General features: G+C 46.6%; 1 protein-coding gene across 4 annotated transcripts in view; it reads right to left on the reverse strand.

Moving 5' to 3' along the window:
• The window catches only part of TRIO (trio Rho guanine nucleotide exchange factor), a 363,130-nt gene that overhangs the window by 176,030 nt on the left and 166,586 nt on the right, over nt 1–20,514 (reverse strand). For all 4 annotated transcript variants that reach the window (XM_055555138.1, XM_055555137.1, XM_055555139.1 and 1 more), the window contains 2 exons: nt 12,762–12,992; nt 356–478 (listed from right to left, as the gene is read on the reverse strand). In XM_055555138.1, coding sequence (XP_055411113.1) covers nt 356–478; nt 12,762–12,992 — 354 coding nt within the window. The remainder of the gene's footprint in view (nt 1–355; nt 479–12,761; nt 12,993–20,514) is intronic.

Raw genomic sequence — 20,514 nt, forward strand, 5'->3', positions numbered from 1 at the left:
CCTATTTCTGAAGTACAAGCATTTAAAAGAAAGAGAAGAGGGGAAAGAAACGTTGGCCCATCATTATAGACATTCAAAGACTGCTATTCCCCCATTTACAAACTAGTCAACAGAGACCAGTACAATAAATATGGCAAAAACATCCGAGACATGTTCCTGTTTCAAGACCATCACATTTTACCATAGGATCCACTGTTTAAGTCATCTTTGTGCCCGGACAGAGACAGCTTCACTCTGAAAATCTGGGCATCATCTCAAACACGCCTTGCTGAAGCTAAGTCATCAGAGATGGGGCTGAAACTGTAATTCAAAACCAACCACAGAGATATTATGGGAGAAAACGGTAAGGTCTTACCTGTGCTACTTCTTCAAAATCCTCATGACGTTTCTGCAAAGCCCTGGCCCGATGGAGCGATTTCCCTACACCTGTGTGTTTGCTCAGAAATGCTTCTCCATGGTTCTCAATCCAGTCCAGCACCTACAATCAAACACAGACACACATGCCATAAAAACCATGCCAGCCTTGTTCAGGGTGAAGGGCTATCCGCTAAAGACACACTTCTCTTATCAGAACTCTGTAGGATGCAAGAAACAAAGGAGAAAAAAACCTGGAAGCAACCAGACACTAACTTGTTGAGAATTACACCTTCCGTCAGACTTGCCATCCCGATTAAGAGTCATCAGCTCTTACTTTAATAAGCGCAAATCTGCTTATGTATACGTTACATGCAATAACGATTCAGTTAAATCTCACCCCAGTTTACACATCACCGAACCATCCACACTGCCTGGGTTTTGTGTGGGATCATGGTCATTAAGACACAGAGGAGCACTTTAACATAAGGCTCAAAGTTTCACGACTCAGACAATTCTAGTTTTTAACTACTGAGTTCATGTTTTCCTGTCTCTTCTAAGAGTAAAACATATAAATAAAACTCAAGAAAACAAAACACTTAAATGCCTCTGCCCTGGTCTTTGAGGATAATTAATTCCATAAACTAAGCTGTTGTGAAAGCTGAATATTTCATGAACAAAAATACATAAAAGTTCTTGACAATTGAAATCCGCCACACTGAAGAAAGAGAGTGAAAGTAAAGTAACGCAACCCAGTGTTTTTAAAGTCACGAATGTAACTGAGCAGTTCACTGGCTTCTGTACTTGAGAAACTGCACACAGGATCAAACAAAACACTTCGACAACATCAAAGACACGTTCGTCTCTCTCTGATGGAGAGGGGAGAACCAGCAAAAAAACTCAGTCAGTCATGTCTTTAGCTAGAAACTTTCACGAAGAGATGTTATTTAAATACCTGAAGGCACTTGTTCATGTGTTTTGCATGTTGCAAAAGTACTGACGGTCATCTGGGACTCGGTAGTTAGTAACCATGGTAACTAAACACACAGATTCAAAGGATGTTGGACTCAAGGACCGACTGGGGCCTCGTGGCCAGGACAGTGGTCTAGAAGGCACCCTGGAAGAGGGCTAGTCACTCAAGCCTGCAGGTAGGCTGCAGAGTAAAGGCACCTCAGGGCAAGGGCGCAACGCACAGCGTCGGCGACACTGCAGTCAACTCTGCGGAGACAGGTGGCGCCGTTGATCACGGTGATCGTCTCGAGGTGCACGCAAATGTCGGCTCCTCAGAGCACACCTGACACTAACCTGATGCTGCGCGCCAACGCACTTCACTCAAAACCTAAATAAAAGTGGCCTGGATCTGAGGTTCTACAAAACCGGTCCCTGGCCCTGTCACCTGCACCGGAGACACATCAGCTGTGCAGACAGACAGCTAGAAACAGAGGCGGCTGGAAGGGGCCAGAGCCCGCTGTCCAGGGACACCTGGACTTGTCCTCCTCTGCTTCACGCCAGTGACCTTCTGGCCTGACTGAGGGCAGGGAACTTTCTGCCCAGAGCTTAGCAAGCCAGCAGTGCTTGTAAAGAAAACGGACTGGGAACCCGAATAAATCTCCTGGGGTCTTCTGTAAAGACCCTTTAGAATGAGTAGATGTGTGTGTGTGTGTGTGTGTGTGTGTGGTGTGTGTGTAAAGACCCTTGTAGAATGAACAGGGGTGTGTATGTGTGTGTAAAGATCCTTGTAGAATGAGTAGACCCTTGTAGAATAAGTGGGGATGGGTGTGTATAAAGACCCTTGTAGAATGAGTGGGGGCATAGGTGTGTGGGTGTGCATGCATGCACACGCCCACGGTCGAGAGTGAGGTGGCGTCTGGACCTGCAGTCTCCCAGCAGGTGCTCAGGATGAAGACACACGTTCTCCTTGTTACCACCGTTCACTTCTGCACCTCTTGTCGACACCACACTCTGCCCGTCACCCGGGATCTCAGTCATTCCTACTAGATCCATCTGTCAGGGCAGCCTCCCAGTCCGCCTGCAAGCTCCCCCTCCCTCTCCTCGATTCTAGTCCCCTGAGCCACAGCCTTCCTGAGCTGCGGCTTCCTGTCTGCTCAGTGGGGATAATAACAGGGCTGTGAGCTGCCAGGCACCTTATACCCCAGCGTGCCAAGCACACAGTGCATGAGCCTTCCACACCCACAAACCACCACCCGTGGCAGCTTCCATCTCATGTCAGGTTCTTCAGGAGCGCAGGCTATGAACGTTCCATTGCTCTTTAACCAGTGCACTTAGTACATTAGTGTTCTTTCTTGAGATGAGAGAGACCTTCAGTACCACCATCAGTAAGTAATGCCACCTTCACCATTGACATCAAGCTGCTGTACTGTGTATGTGACAGTCTCTTAGCACACATTACAGAACACAGGTTCCCCTCTCACTCCTAAAGAAATGTCCAGTGACAACTTCATGATGTCTCCACTTCAAAGAATGGATTCAGTGAACAGAATGGGCCTCTGGGCACCAGAACAGCGCCAGGCAGAAGACTAGGACCAACTATTAATATATTAAGCTTGAAAAGAGTCAAGAGATATGTAACACCCCTGCTACTGTCCACCTACACGAAGGGCTAGGAGACACTTTTTTAAAACTACAACTATAAAATATTCTGTATATTCCTCAATAGTTCTGTAGAAAGAAATACAAGGTTTGGTATACAGCAAACCTGATGAGTACTGATGACTCAATACAGACTTTAAGTAAAGGCACAATTTCAAAAAGTAAAAGACAAATGCTATTCCGTAGAAAGAGCTGGAGGAAGCGAAACACAGTCTTTGTTTAAAAAAAAATACAAATTTGTTTTTCTTAGCCTTTAGAAAGCATCAGTTGGAAAGAAAAGCTATTATGATCCGACCACTCAGGATTACAAATGGGCTACAATTTTTCTAGTGGTTTCTTTTAGACAGAATTATAAATACCAGGTGAAACTATATTTCCAACAAACATGAAAGTAAATCAAAGAAGACTACAAATCCCAAGCACATTTTGAAAACAGTGGCAGGTGATTATAAAATCTAGGACATGACTTAGCAACTGAACAAAAAAGATCATATTCAAAACCAAACTTCCCTATGAGGCTTTTGTTCCTCACAGGTTCCCAGATGGCTGAGGAATCCTGAATGAACGCACCTGCCCAAGGAGCATGTGAAAGACAAGCTTGTAGAACTTTCCATTTAAAATATAAAAATATTTCCAATCAGGAGCTCCATCAAGGCAGGGCAGCCAGCCCCTCCCTCACTCAGCAGTCCGTGGCAGAGGCTGCCATCTCCCTGCCTTGTGACGACCTCCCCCAGAAGAATAACTAGGCCAGGAAAAGGGCAGAAGTCGGTCTTTCTTTACAGGCAGAAGAACAAGGCTGGGGAGTTGAGGCCTCCTTGTTGGTCAAAGGGTGTGGGGCAAGCCTGTTCCTCCGTACTTCAGTGCCCTTTAATGGCACCATGACAGTTCCAAGGCTGAGGTCACTCCACAGGGAGCCACTGAGACTTAAGACACAGACAGTGGTCTCAGCATCTAAGTCAATAGGTCAGCCATGCAAGAAATCTTACAGATTGCTTAACTTTCACTCCCTGCTTGTAATGTAATTACAAGGCTGAAAGCAATGATGGCAAATACAGACCTGACCTGATCACAGGGCTCTCCAGCTCTGAATTCTGTGATGTATGTGGCGTGATCCAACCAGTCCATGCTAAAGGAAATCAGTCCTGAATAGTGATTGGAACGACTGATGCTGAAGCTGAAGCTCCAATACTTTGGCCACCTCATGTGAAGAACTGACTCATTTGAAAAGACCCTAATGCTGGGAAAGATTGAAGGCAGGAGGAGAAGGGGACGACAGAGGATGAGATGGTTGGATGCCATCACTGACTCGATGGACATGAGTTTGGGTGGGCTCCAGGTGTTGGTGATGGACAGGGAGGCGTGGCGTGCTGCAGTCCAGGGGGTTGCAAAGAGTCGGACACGACTGAGCAATTGAACTGAACCGAACTGATGTGTGTGGCATAACAATTACAGTGAAATGAAGCATACACAAAACTCAACACGCGTCTGTGGGCTCTTGGGGACTGAGGGGACAAGGAGGAACCTTCTAGTTCCAGCATTCACCAGGGCCTGACAACCAACGGTCCCTGCCATTTCTCTATTCCTCTCCAGCAGAGCCCACAGCTCCTCATTTCTTGCATCAATGTATTTCAAAATTAGAATTAAGCTTCTATAAATATAATTTACTCCTAACCATTTTTTTTTAATGGTTTCCAGGACTTCCCTGGGAAGTCTGAGAAGATCCCACATGCCAAGGAGCAGCTAAACTCCTATGTCCCAAACACTGAGCTTGCACCCAAAGCCCGAGAACCACAACTCCAGAGCCCACAGGCTTGGAGCCCGTGAGCTGCACAAGAGAAGCCGCTACAATGAGAAGCTTGAGCACGACTAGAAAGTAGCCCCTGTGTGCAATGAAGACCCAGCACAGCCAACATAAACGAATACATTTGAGAAAACAGGTGCTGGAATATTTCAAAGTAGACTAAGCCTAAGGCTCACTTGAAAAAGAAGGTTTTTTTTTTTTTTTTTAAAGTATCACAGTCCAGCTACACAGAGCAAACATATGATTCAGAACCAATTGCCCTGTGTTGCAAGAGCTCCTCCTGCCTAACCCCCACGAGAGCTTGGGAAGGCAGGAACTGCGCTCCATGCACACCTTCTTGGCCGGAAGGGAGTGGGGCAGAATCACGGGGAAAAGCCTCAGAAAGAGGCTGGCAGGCTTCTAAGCTTTTCCATTATCCATCCATCCATCCATCTCCTGGAAAAAATACAACTCACTCCTTCTGATATTATCCTAGCTTTAATTACATAAGTACATAAAATTTCTTAAGGACAATAAAGAACATCAGGGAAGGAGTCAGGAAAGAAAGGAGGTAGGGAGGTTGTTACTCTCAAAGTTGCACCTGGGATGTGCTGTGCTTAGTCGCTCAGTAATGTCCAACTCTTGGCGACCCCTGACTATAGCCCACCAGGCTCCTCTGTCCATGGGGATTCTCCAGGCAAGAATACTAAAGTGGGGTGCCACGCCCTCCTCCAGGGAATCTTCCCCACCCAGGGATCAAACCCAGGTCTCCCACATTGTAGCTGGATTCTTTACCTTCTGAGCCACCAGGGAAGCCCTCACCTTGGGTATTCCCATCAAACTCCAACCAAACCATCACCACCAAGACGGGCTGACACCTTTAGGAATTTCCCAAACTTTTAAAAATTACTTTCCCCATTCTTAATTTGGAAATCAATCTAAAATAGTCCAAAGTTGTCCAAGAAACATCTTAATATTTCCAGATGTTATCCAGGAAATAGTCCAGATGTTATACACAGCTTAAGTCTAGCTACTGAACTATAGATATACACACACAACTATAGAAATACACAGACACACAAGTGCACACAGTTATCCCTGGGCACTTTCCCCTTAGGGCGAGGGTCCCCAGCCTCCAGGATCTAATGCCTGATGATCTGAGGGGAAGCTGATGTATAATAAAGAAAAAAAGGTGCATAATAAACATAATGCGCTTGAATCATCCCGAAACTGTCCCCCGACCCTGGTCCGTGGAGAGTGTCTTCCATGGAACCAGTGCCTGGTGCCAAAAAGGCTGAGGACTGCTGCCTTGGGGGACCCTGGTGATGTGGCTGGCACCCCCAAGTAGGGAGACCAAGCTGCCTGGGGCTTGCCCCGGGCTCTGTCCTCTCCTTGTCCTCCTGACTCCTAAGTCTCCTGGGTTCCCACGCCCCCTCCCACTGGCTCACAGCTCCACACCCTGCCTTCCTTATCGCATCCCCTGCGGGCAAGAGATTCGTCTCTTCTCCCACCTTTCCTAACCCCACGGTTGAACTGTCCGCTCCTTCCAAGCTGCGGTTACTAAGCTGACTGGCGGTCAAGTCTCTTCTCCAGTCCTGCGACAAAAGACACTGAAAGCTCGCTCCAAAGCCCCCAGAAAGATCAGCAGTCAGCCTCGGTCTGCTCCCGACAGGTTCCCAATCCCTAAGCAAACATTCGCTCCAGGACTCCCTAACTCTACCTGAGAAACTCTCCAGGAAAAATGGGCATCGCCTAACCATTCTTATCAGGAGACGCAATCAGATCTGTGACTGTGGGAATGTAAACGGAAGAGGATATTAAACCTCAAGGTTCCGTAATGATCCTGATGAGAAAACCCATTCTTCTGACTTCAATTAACAAGCACAGGACAGGTGAGGTGCAGGGACCATCCCTGAAGAGCCAGACCCAGTGAGGGTGGAACCCCCGGGGTCATGCATCACTGAGGGAAGTCAAAAACCTAGCTGGCAAAAGTCTAGCAGCCCGGGACCCAAGGTGGAACTGCGACTTGCTTCTCTATGGACCTGAAACCCATTTCTTTGTGTTCAAGGGGCCGAAATCTTTAATATTTTAAGGATCTCACATGCTGGCAACGTTCCCAGGCAAGGAAATGATCCCTCCCTTCTCCAGTCACCCCTAACTCCCCAACATTACCCATGAAGGTTCCTTCACAAACATGTCCCAGTTAGACGACGACTCCAATGGAGGGCCAATGCTCCCCCATTCTAGAGTAAATACAGAGACCTTAAACCCAGATAGTCTTCAATTAGCAAAATCGGGGAATTTCTTCCATTTCTTCATCTACTCACTCATTCATTCAACAAATACTGAGTATCTATTATCCCAGACACTTGGTAAAAACACCAGAGAATAAGACACAGCCCACTGTGCCCTGGACCTTCATCCCTGTCCTCCACGACCCCCTGACTTGCATGTTGGTCCATGATGGGGACCCAGCCTATCTCCCTGCCTGGAATCTTGCTCTCACACTGCACTCGTCATCCTACAACTAGAGCCATCATTCCAGGATGAGTGGATCCCGTCCTCTCAGTTCAGTTCAGTTGCTCAGTCGTGTCCGACTCTGCAACCCCATGGACTGCAACACGCCAGGTTTTCCTGTCCATCATCAACTCCCGGAACTTGTTCAAACTCATGTCCATTGAGTTAGTGATGCCATCCAACCATCTCATCCTCTGTCATCCCCTTCTCCTCCTGCCTTCAATCTTTCCCAGCATCAGGGTCTTTTCCAATGAGTCAGTTCTTCGCATGAGGTGGCCAAAGTATTGGAGTTTCAGCCTCAGCATCAGTCCTTCCAATGAACACCCAGGACTGATCTCCTTTAGGATGGACTGGTTGGATCTCCTTGCAGTCTGAGGGACTCTCAAGAGTCTTCTCCAACACCACAGTTCAAAAGCATCAATTCTTCGGCGCTCAGCTTTCTTTATGGTCCAATTCTCACATCCATACATGACTACTGGAAAAACCATAGCTTTGACTAGATGGACCTTTGTTGGCAAAGTAATATCTCTGCTTTTTAATATGCTGGTTAGGTTGGTTATAGCTTTTCTTCCAAGGAGCAAGCATCTTCTAATTTCATGGCTGCAGTTACCATCTGCAGTGATTTTAGAGCCCCCCAAAATAAAGTCTCTCACTGTTTCCATTGTTTCCCCATCTATTTGCCATGAAGTGATGGGACTGGACGCCATGATCTTAGTTTTTTGAATGTTGAGTTTTAAGCCTACCCATTCTTTGCCAATCAAGTCAAAACCCACAGCCTGTGAGTTTGACCTCGATGTGGTGAAACAGGGAAGCGCTAACCCTCTGCAGGCTGGCTGAGAGCACTAAAGAAAACAGAAACATTCCGGGCGCTCAGGTTCACCAAACGTCCCCTCAGTGTGTCCCGAAGCTCACAGAAACAACTCCAGAGCCTTAGGCATGGGGGTCACCATTCCAGTCCTGCCCCCACCCGGCTCTCCAGACAGACTCTGCCATTTCATCTCTCCTCTATCCCCCAGTTCCTGTCACCCAATCCTCAACCGCCTGACTTTCTACCTACCCATCCAAGACCAGCTCAAACCGTGCATCTCCCAGGAAGATCTTCCTGGCACCTGGCAAATTGGCACTTACATCGTGATATACAGGAGCCATCATCTTGATTACATGCTGTACCCCTGGTGTTTGAGGGTTTGGACAAAGCTCCTTGGAACCCCTATATCCGCTTAAGTCCTTATGGCTCAGAGATGTCCCCTTACATGGCACATGCATGGCAGGTAGACGACCACCGTGAGGGTGCCTAGTTTTATTTACTCCCTCATCTGGGGAGCAACTTAATGGGCAAGATCAAGTTCATGCCTTGGCAAAATCATACCGTACAACAGGCAAAGACATAGGCACTAACTCTGAGCATGTTATGGGCTAATTCACTGGACTATTAAACCGTCCACTCTCACTAGGCAGGTCAAAATTGACCTAGTCAACATGTTTATCTCTCAGAATATCACACATTTAATTTTAGGTATTTATTTAAAAAAAAAAAGAATGAAGCATGGACAAGACAATCTAGAGTGGACTAGATCTGCTTGACCATTTCCCCCCCAGAGTATTAGCTAGTAGTTCAACACCCACCTGGAGAAGAGTTTTTCCAAGGGATAACTCAGTGAGGGTGACGCTCACACACCTGAAAGGGCTGCGGTGGGCAAGAGAGGAGGACCCACGGGCTTTTGTAGGAGAGGATCTCCCTGTCAGAGGGGCTTTTGTGGGGGGAGTCAGCCTACTTCAGGAAAGCGGGTTTCTGGAGCCCATTCACCTCACACAACATGTTGAAGCCACTAAATCCACCAAGCCGAGAGGCAGGCAGACCACACCAGTGAGTGGGAAAACGGGTTTGATGGCATGCTGCTATGGCCTGCTTCCAACACTCCCGCCCCACGTGAAGGAGCGCAGCACCGATGCAGTGTGTTGTTATGGTAAACTGAAGCTGGTCCTAAACTGAGAAACACTGCCAGGCAGTCACACAAGTCTTCATTCATTCATTCATTCATTCAACCAAACATCTGCTGAGGGCTGCCCTGAGAGTGAACCAAGGGCTAAAGGAACAGGCGTGCTACACGACCACGAAGAAATACGACATGTGTGCGTGCGAAGTTACTTCAGTCATGTCCGATTCTGCAACCAGCAAGGCCCCTCTGCCCATGAGATTCTCCAGGCAAGAATACTGGAGAGGGTTGCCATTTCCTCCTCCAGAAGGTATTTCCCACCCAGGGACTGAACCCACGTCTCCTAAGTCTCTCGCACTGGCAGGCGGGTTCTTACCACTGGCACCACCTGGGGATGACAAATGGTATTTGTTTCATTTTTAAGCTAACGATGACCAAGGTTAATGCTGTCTAGAAGGTAGGACGTGTGTTTGGGGAAGTCTTCAGCAAGCCTTCCAGCCGCCTGCCCCACCCCTATCCTTTGATTTGGACCTGGGGTCAGTGCTCTGGGACAGCACTTCAAGCCCTCCCACCCCACAGCGCCTGACTCCCACCCCAAACACTGTCCATACAGAAATCAGGAAATTGCCTTTGCTTGTTATGAAAACAAACACACAAAAGAAAACTAACCACTAAACCAAAATTACGTGTGTTTTAAAAATCAAATGCCATACCCCCAAGCCTTCCCTTCCTCGGGGGCACTCGCTGTTAATGGTCTCACATCTTTTCTTGCAAGAAATCTTTCACAGATGGGGTTACATTCTTCTGGGAGGGCTGTCTTCACAAGAACATCTTCATCCTCACCACTCGTGTGGAAGCTCTTTTTCTTCTTCCTCGGTATTTACAGATGCCGCCTCCCGACCCAAAGCAAGCCAACAAACCACACGTGGGTTGGCTAATTGGCTTATTATGTTTCTGTGGACTTTGACTGCTTCGGTCTTTACAAGTGTATCTTCTGCTGACGGCATCTTTCTAAAGCTCCACTATTTTCTTCGCTTATCCTCAGCTTACCTTTCCTGGCCCATGCTCAAGACAGCAGAATTTTTCCCTGTGTGTGATTAACTTCTCGAGTTTCAGAAACACATTTTCAGTTCTGACATCCGACAGAATCCTCTGCGGGCAGCTGCCTGCTCTGCTTCATGCTATCAACTTGGTTCCTTGCCTCGCAAGCCAAACCGACAGAGCAATTTCCTGTTTGCATAACGAGTCCAAACCATTCCTGATCGTTTAATCGACAAAACACTTCCTTCCCTTCAAGAGCAATTATTATTTCTACGGAATGCTCACAGAGCCGTGGACTGCAAAACACCTTCTCCTGCCCACATCCAACCCTGTCTGGTTCCTGAGAAAAAACATGGCCGGCTTAATGAACTGGTCTTGCAATTATCAAAATTACCTTTCTACCTAGAAAAATTAATGTTGGCTGTTTTCAAATTCAAGCACAACTAGAGCTTGGCACCAAGCTAGGTGGTCAGACTCGACAGCCTGTTCCCCAAAGCTTCCTTTTCTGAAGAGAGAGTGGCCTAGGAGCTTATTCCTATCCGACTGGACACCCCAAGGAGCTCTGAGAGCTGGAGAAGGCGGAGCACAGCTGCTGCTCCGGTCATGGGTCCAGAGTGCGTGCTAGCCCGTGGATACACAGTGAACGCCTGATCCAAGGGTACGGACGCAGGCGACGAAATCCTTTAATAATTAGAGTGAAACTGTTAATATTGCACAGTCTGTGACAGTTCGGGGACAATTAAGAGAAACTAGTAATGGTGCTTTCAACCTCACAACTTCAGTTCTCATGGTAATGCCAAGACCATGACTCCTGCATCTTCTTTCCCTGCCGCTCACCTTCTATGACTAAAATAACACTGCAACGAAGCATGTACTGCATCCGTATGATGAATCCTGACGCATTTTGAACACGCATACTGCAGAGAACTCAAAAACCATCAGCAGAATCAAAGCAAACTGTGCAAAAATTAAAAAACATAGATGCCTCAGCAGTAAACAACCCACCTGCCAATGCAGGAGACTCGGGTTTGATCCCTGATCCGGGAAGATCCCACATGCTGTGGAGCAACTAAGCCCGTGGGCCGCAACTATTGAACCTGTGCTCTAGAGACCAGGAGCTGCAGTGACTGAGCCCACGTGCCCCAGGGCCTGTGCTCTGCAACAAGAGAAGTCACGGCAGCGAAGAGCACCGTCCCTAGAGAGCAGACCCCGCTCCCTGCAACTAGAGAAAGCCCGCATAGCAGTGAAGACCCAGTGGAGCCAGAAATGGATAAATAAATACAATTATTAAATATATATATACACAGAGAGAGAGTTATTAAAAGGATCTGGAACTCAGCAGACTCCCACTAAGAGCAGAAGGGTGGCAGTGCGTGTGGAGGACTCACGTGCACTCCCACACATCAGCCCTGACAGCGGACACCCCTCACCTTCAGGTGGCCCTCGGGGGACTGCAGACTGAGCCACTCTCCGGGTCCGGGGGAGGCTCTGTCCCCAACCCATCACTGTGGCCTCAAGGCACCTCCCTGGATGCCACGGGTTTCCCCGCACACCCAGAATTCCTCATCACAAGTGACACCTCATCTACACCCTTGCCTTCCCCTCTGTTTTAGGGCAAAGACATGACTTTTATCTTCTTACTAAAGCTATATCATATAAGCTCCCCCGCCCCCAGCTTTAATCCTCAAGACCCTGGTAGCAGGACAATCTTCTTTATTTCATAGGGAATGCACAGTACCAGGACAGGGCTTACTCTTACATTCAACAACAAAGGTGTCCACTGTTTAGAAACGGATGGTCTTTTGTAAAAGCCCACTTTACGTTAGACAACTATTTATGAAGCCCTCCTGAGCCCCTGAGATGGCACTTCCTGCCAAGTGGGGAGAGAAACACAATTGGCTCACAATTAAGTAATCTGAGTGGAGACAGACCTAAAACTGCCCCAGCACCGTGCACAAGCACCTGGGGCACGGTTCTCACAAATAAACGTAATTGAGGATGACCTGCTGCGAGACGGAAACCGGGGGGCTCCGGGGTAGATCCTGCCTCGTCTCCTGTGTTCCAGGCACATGAGCTCGGGCGTGAGCAGCCTGAACACGCGTGCTCAAGAGCACGGCTCTCACGCACGGTGAGACAGAAGCTGCACACGTGTGTGTGTATGCACGTGCACACACATTTGTGTGTGTAAGCTGTGTGTGTGTGTGTGTGTGTGTGTGTATTCTCTCCCCCATCCGGCCTATCTCACTTTCTCGAGCACAGACAGGTCTCCCCTAGGACACCCGCACCTATACTCTCACCAAGCACAAATCGCTCCCAGGAGGAGGGGCACCACCACAAAGACGCCTGTGAGGACCCCCGCACCCACACGCGGGGGGCCCCCCGAGCACCAGGCGCCCCCATGAGGGGGGCCCCACGCACCTGCACATGCCGCCGCCTCCCCCGCCCTCCCCCTGCTATTAGGACACCCGTACCCCCAGGCTCGCCCAGCACCAGGTGCCCCCACGAGGAGACCCCCCGCTCACCTGCTGGACGTCCTGCTGGAAGACGCACAGCTGCAGCCGCTGGTGGAGCCGCACCTTGCGGTGCTGCCAGATGTTCTCCAGCTGCCGCTGGTGGTGCAGCACCTCATGGATGACGTCCAGGACGTGGTGCACGGCCTTCGAGTAGTTGGCCGAGGCCGTGAGCGAGTCGGAGCTGCCGGGCGTCAGGGGCCGCTGGAGCTTGTCGAGCAGGGACTTCCCGTCCTGGCTCACCTGCCGGGGGACACACGAGCTATTATAAGCCAGCAACTGCTCCAGAACTGCAGCTCTGCCCAGGCCATGCCGCGGAGCCTGCCCTCCAGAGCACGGCAGGCCTGCACAGACACGTGCTCACCTATACACACCCAACCCAAGTGTAAATCCGAGTTTCACTCAAAGGCACATTTTATAAAGACTAAAATAAAATTTAGAACAAACCCATCAGTTATTCAATGACGTCACTAAAACCAAATGTGGCAAATCACGGAGTTAAAATGAAAGGACTTTTAATTTTCACAAAACACTGTAGTAGATGCTAGTCTTAATAAGCATGGTATTGTGCCTGGTGGCTCAGATGGTAAAGAATTTGCCTGCAATGGGAGAGACCCGGGTTTGATCCCTGGGTTGGGAAGATCGCCTGAAGAAGGGAATGGCACCCCACTCCAGTATTCCTGCCTGAAGAACTCCATGGACGGAGTAGTCTGTCAAGCTACAGTTTACAGGGTCCCAGAGCCTGATACGACTCAATGACTAACACACACAAACATTCTGTCTTAAAGGACATATGCGTGCGTGTCAGGTCACTTCAGTCGTGTCCAATCCTTTGCAACCCCATGGACTGTAGCCCACCAGGTTCCTCTACTGGAGTCGGTTGCCATGTGCCCCTGCAGCGGATCTTCCCAGCCCTGGGACTGCGCCCACGTCTCCTGCACTGTACAGTTTCTTTACTGTTAGCGCCACCAGGAAACCCCAAATGACATACGGGCTGATATACGATTTCACTGCTGGACTATCTGCAAATTGAAATTTAAAAGTAATACGTTTCTTGTGTTATATTAGAGAGAACACAACAATTACAATGGAGCAAATGTTAAAGCTGAATCTTGAAATCTAAGGGGGAATAAAAAAAGACTAATCTAGCACCAGGCCATAAATACGTACTTACACTTTGTGACATAGTTGGATAGCAATTTTACTTCACAAAATAAAAAGAAAACTAAAGTGCCATTTTAATTTAGTTCACTAACTTAAAAGAAGTAATTTTAATTAAATGGCCATCATTTTTAAAGGAGATTTCAGCGCTCTAATATAACAGTGAACTATCCAAGTACAGTTAAATGAAAGCCATCAGACTAACAAAAAAAAATTAAGGAAAGGTGTGGGTGGAATACAGAAAGAAAAGCATTATATATTTTTAAACTTAGGAATGATTATGCCAGCTGTGGTAGAAACAGCACGATCAGACTGGACAGAAGGATGGGATGCACATAAAGTATGTGTGATCCGGGCGCTTCTTAAGCCCATCCTCACGACCGGGAGCTTTGTGCTCAGATTCTTCGGAAGGTCTCCTTGGGTATCCATGAAAACGAGGAACAAAAGAGGGCCTTGCTAACAGACACAAAACGGGTTCAGGGGCAAAGTCTTACCACAGAGGAGACGGGGACAGTGGGTGAGTGGGACCGGCCAAAGGAAGCCGAAACCTGGGGGCAAGTGAGAGACCTGGGGAATTTTCTAATCTCTTCCTTTAATCCTTTTACAACTGAAATCATGCTAGAACGTGACATGTTTGTTTTCTGATAACCGAACCTGAGACATCTACTGGAAGCGCTGAATCTTCCTTAGGAAGGCTGGTACTATCAGACTTCGCAGATTAAAACTGACCTCGTACATCAAGTTAGCAAAACGGAAGCAGAAACAAAGCAAGCTGACATAACCAAAGGGAACGGGGGAAAAAGACACAGCTAAACGACTGCACTGTGTCAGGCACGTGTACAAACAAAAGCAAGGGAAAGGCAAGTCTTCTGAAGAAGGGAGCTGTCCCCGGAGTCACGGACACTTGTGCGGGCACTTCTGATACAATGATTTGGGGGGAGGACATGATGACTACTTTGGGGGAGATTTATTGTGACGGATTCAGAGAAGCAGTCTATTACCGCTGAATCAAACACCACCTTGCTTTTTGTACGGGCTGGCCAAAAAGTTCATTTGGGGAAACCTGCATGAACTTTATGGCCAACCCAATAATCTGAGTTAGGCTTGGTCATATAAATGAGGAGTTTTTTTTCCTTTTCTTTTTTCCACCTGCTCTTAACACACACTGGTTTTTCTAGGAATGCAGTTACCATGCTAATCAAAGGAAGGCATGCTTGATTTTCTCTGAAGCTCTACAGGAGTTGCACTTTATTAATAAAATACCAGTACGATAATACCATTCTCAGTACTTGAGTCACAAATATAACGCACATCCAGTCTGCATCTGTAGCAGCTATATTGACAAAGGTTTTAAATACATGGCCAGCACCTGAATACCCAATTATCTTCTATTTGCATGTATTCAGGTATGTGTAGACTGAAATACATTTTATCATAAATTACCTTTTCTTTTGTCTCTAATTTATATTGTAGCACATATGTAATTTATAAAGACAATTTTTTTCTGAAAATAGATTATTACCCATACATTTTATTTCAGCAGGTATCATAAAATTTCAGTCAAACAATGGGAGTGCAGCATTTCTTAGGACTGAGGACCAATACTCCAAGTTACACATTTCACATCTGTACAGAACCTAGAAAGAATTGCTTACAAATATTCCCCCTGCCTTTTACTCCTTATAAAACACATAAGTCAGGAAACGCTCACCAGAGCATATGACTTGGTAAACACATCCTAAGGCTACAGATCAGAAGCTGTGGGGCAGACACTGACAGCTGCCTCCCAAAGTCCACTAGCTTCTCCCTCACGCCAAACCCCACAGTCAGGAACAGCAATACCCCAGCTCTAAAGCTGCACTTCCTAGACTCGCTTTTAAATAGGAGTGGCCAACATGTGGTAATTAAAACCGTTGAATGGGGCTTCCAAGAAAGCTGTCTAGGAGGTTGAGTATGCTCATTCCCCCTTGAGTATTTCTCTTCCCTGCTCCCAAGAACTTGGTGGAGATGGCTGGTGCTTCAGCAGCTACTGATGACCTTGAGGCAACCTTAAGGATAGTAGCCCACCTGCTAAAAGAGGCAAAGCAAAAAGACAAAAGGATCCAGAGATCCTCTTACTAAGAGACCTACCACACCAGCCCTGGAACGCAAGCCCTGGGACTTCCCCACTGGCAAAAAGTCAACCTCTACCTTAAGCCACTGTTCCAATCTTAAACCACAATACAGAATGACCAACGGGCCCAGCTCTTACCATGTTTCCAAAGGCATCCATGCAACACCACTAATATGCTACTACTGAGAATAAACGATGCAAGGAAGAATATTCCATCTAATCTTTCTTGATATCTGTGCAACTGTTTGACAGAGCTCAAGAGCAGGAATCATTACTGGGTTAGAACAACATGCCTGCTCAGGCTGGAGGGGCAGCAGGAAATGACTGAGTACGTGAGCATATAATCGCACCTTAACATAAGGGGACGCATCAAGCAAAGCTCTTTCTTCTGGGAGCTGTAAGCAGAGATTAAACCGTCTCTGTCGGTGCTACTGCTATACTGTCACTGGGGGTAGAGAGTATGGCAGCAGAAGTGGCCAGAAAAATTCTAGGCAGGAGAATATCTGTTGTATCGAAACTGGACCCCTTGGTACTTGAAGTGCGTGCTCCCATGTAGCACCTCTCCAATAAAACTTTCAGAAAGAACTTGACTTTATTTCAGTGTGTTGTTCACAGATGTGTCAATTTAAAATGTGTTATTTAAGCACATGAAAGATATCATGTAACATTTTAGTAACTTCTGGCAAAATGTCTTTGTCTTTTTTAAGTACAGAAGAACTATATGGGGAAAAATGTTAGAATTTTATAAAGGAGACTGTTCTACTGTACAGAAACAAAAGATTTTTAAATGGTACAGAATAACCAGCAGAAAACAAATTTTTAAATTTAACTCATTTCATATTTTTAATAAAATAAAAAATTGAAAATAGCAGCCAAATTATTCACATATAATGTAAGTACTAAAACAATTAGTATATATGAGTTTATGGTATATGATACAGTTCTGAATTTTTAAACTATAGAACCAGGTGAATTAATTTACTTAAGTTGTATGTTTTGTCTAAAAATGTGTTGTCAGCTTTCAGGCAGTCAAACCTTGTCCCACAAAGGGACAGATCAGATCAGTCGCTCAGTCGTGTCCGACTCTTTGCAACCCCATGAACCGCAGCACGCCAGGCCTCCCTGTCCATCACCAACTCCCGGAGTTCACTCAGACTCACGTCCATCGAGTCAGTGATGCCATCCAGCCATCTCATCCTCTGTCGTCCCCTTCTCCTCCTGCCCCCAATCCCTCCCAGCATCAGAGTCTTTTCCAATGAGTCAACTCTTCGCGTGAGGTGGCCAAAGTACTGGAGTTTCAGCTTTAGCATCAGTCCTTCCAAAGAAATCCCAGGGCTGATCTCCTTCAGAATGGACTGGTTGGATCTCCTTGCAGTCCAAGGGACTCTCAAGAGTCTTCTCCAACACCACAGTTCAAAAGCATCAATTCTTTGGCACTCAGCTTTCTTCACAGTCCAACTCTCACATCCGTACATGACCACAGGAAAAACCATAGCCTTGACTAGACGGACCTTTGGTGGCAAAGTAATGTCTCTGCTTTTGAATATGCTATCTACGTTGGTCATAACTTTCCTTCCAAGGAGTAAGCGTCTTTTAATTTCATGGCTGCAGTCATCATCTGCAGTGATTTTGGAGCCCCCAAAAATAAAGTCTGACACTGTTTCCCCATCTATTTCTCATGAAGTGGTGGGACCGGATGCCGTTATCTTCGTTTTCTGAATGTTGAGCTTTAAGCCAACTTTTTCACTCTCCACTTTCACTTTCATCAAGAAGCTTTTGAGTTCCTCTTCACTTTCTGCCATAAGGGTGGTGTCATCTGAATATCTGAGGTTATTGATATTTCTCCCGGCAATCTTGATTCCAGTTTGTGTTTCTTCCAGTCCAGCGTTTCTCATGATGTACTCTGCATAGAAGTTAAATAAGCAGGGTGACAATATACAGCATCGACGAACTCCTTTTCCTATCTGGAACCAGTCTGTTGTTCCATGTCCAGTTCTAACTGTTGCTTCCTGACCTGCATACAGATTTCTCAAGAGGCAGATCAGGTGGTCTGGTATTCCCATCTCTTTCAGAATTTTCCACAGTTTATTGTGATCCACACAGTCAAAGGCTTTGGCATAGTCAATAAAGCAGAAATAGATGCTTTTCTGGAACTCTCTTGCTTTTTCTATGATTCAGAGGATGTTGGCAATTGATCTCTGGTTCCTCTGCCTTTTCTAAAACCAGCTTGAACATTAGGAAGTTCACGGTTCACATATTGCTGAAGCCTGGCTTGGAGAATTTTGAGCATTACTTTACTAGCATGTGAGATGAGTGCAATTGTGCAGTAGTTTGAGCATTCTTTGGCATTGCCTTTCTTTGGGATTGGAATGAAAACTGCCTTTTTCCAGTCCTGTGGCCACTGCTGAGTTTTCCAAATGTGCTGGCATATTGAGTGCAGCACTTTCACAGCATCATCTTTCCGGATTTGGAATAGCCCAACTGGAATTCCATCACCTCCACTAGCTTTGTTTGTAGTGATGCTTTCTAAGGCCCACTTGACTTCACATTCCAGGATGTCTGGCTCTAGGTCAGTGATCACACCATCGTGATTATCTGGGTCGTGAAGATCTTTTTTGTACAGTTCTTCTGTGTATTCTTGCCACCTCTTCTTAATGTCGTCTGCTTCTGTTAGGTCCATACCATTTTTGTCCTTTATCGAGCTCATCTTTGCATGAAATGTTCCTTTGGTATCTCTGATTTTCTTGAAGAGATCCCTAGTCTTTCCTATTCTGTTGTTTTCCTCTATTTCTTTGCATTGATTGCTGAAGAAGGCTTTCTTATCTCTTCTTGCTATTCTTTGGAACTCTGCATTCAGATGTTTATATCTTTCCTTTTGAAAAATTATAGCAGGTTAAGCCCTGCTTTTTGATAGTAAATGTTGATTTTCATCTTTTACAGATATTGTCCCACAAATCAACATTTACTATCAAAAAGCAGGGCTTAACCTGCTATAATTTTTCAAAAGATCAAGCTGGCTCATTTTTTCACATTCTGCTCTTTGTTTTTCTTGGAATATAGTACTTGGTGACATGAAGGGCAGTGGAAATTACATTTTACAAAAAGTAACATTTTATAAATATACAAACTAATACACTCTAATACCTAAATGAGTTAGGAAAAATGCAAGTGCTAAGTAAAGCAAAAAAGGAGTTGAAGGTTAAAATTTTACCATATCATGGGTATGTTTGTCCTGAACATTTAAGAGGAAACTTAACTTTTTAAAATCAAGAACAGTGGTCTGGTTCTTGATTATTTACTTTTAATCAAAACTGCATTAAGATCTATAACTTGGGTTCCTGTGCACCACCCTCTGAAAAGCTCCGCCAAACCTCAGAGGCTTGCCTATTCTTATTCCAGTACATGGGTCTCTACACTTCTCACTAAATCTGGTTAGAGCTCAGCGTCGCAAGCAGGAGTCCCCTTCACTCGCATGCAAACTGCTGCTCTGATCTAAAGAAAGAGATCATACCTGGAGATCACTGCCGGTGGCTCCAAAACCCGACAAACCAAGAGCCAAGTGTGACCTGTGACAGGTCAGTGAGGCCTGAGTGTGGCGCCGTCAGGTCCCCAGTGCTAGGACAGAATTTCCACGATGTGACCAAAGTGCACAAAACACACAAGCTGCGTATACTTGGCATGTTGTAAAGAAACAGTGATTCATCTTCAAAACTTTTATGCATCGACTCAAACCAGCATCATCTACGGCACTTCCTTCACAGGGTGTGTCTCACCAACAGGGCACAGCCCTCCATGCTGAGCCTGGAGGGTCTCCCAGCCCCACAGCCCTCTCCAGCACGCATGGCCTTATCCTCAAATCATTACAACATTACAACATTACAGCCCCACAACGTGCTCATCCAAGACAAATTTTTAACTGGGGAGTTTACACTGGAGAAACCTTACAGACACCCAGCTCACCAGGCGGTCAAGGTTAGCACCGTCGGTTGCAGGAGGGCTTGGTATCCTGTGCCCCTGGTTTGATGCTTGGCCCAGTCAGCCCACACGCAAGGGGTTGAAGGTCATGCTATAGAAGGAAAGGCCTGGAATCTCTGACTGTCAAAGACACGAGACAGCGAAAGACTAAGGAATGTTTCAGTGTGAAGATACGCCCACTGCATGCTTCTGGGGCTGGAAAGAGAGAGACGTGGCTGGGACGGAGGAGACACAGATGGTCCGCTGGACGGATGGCTGTTCGTATCAGTGGTGATGTGGTATCAGGCTGGAGATGGGTTGGGGGCAGGGAGCACAGACAGAGCATAAAACTGGGCAATCTGGTCAAGGCGAGGGGGGAGCTCTCTGCTCTAACACTTTTCTACAGCCTGAAACTATTTCAGATTTTAAAGAATTTAAAGGCAAAAAGAAAAAAGAAATCCCTATTTTGAAAGTCTTCTCTGCCCATCCAGTTCCAATCACCATCGCCTTGAATTTACAGCTCAGCTTCAAACATGT

Source organism: Bubalus kerabau, chromosome 18 (genome assembly GCF_029407905.1).
Source record: "Bubalus kerabau isolate K-KA32 ecotype Philippines breed swamp buffalo chromosome 18, PCC_UOA_SB_1v2, whole genome shotgun sequence".
In the NCBI taxonomy this organism is placed as follows: Eukaryota; Metazoa; Chordata; class Mammalia; order Artiodactyla; family Bovidae; genus Bubalus; species Bubalus kerabau.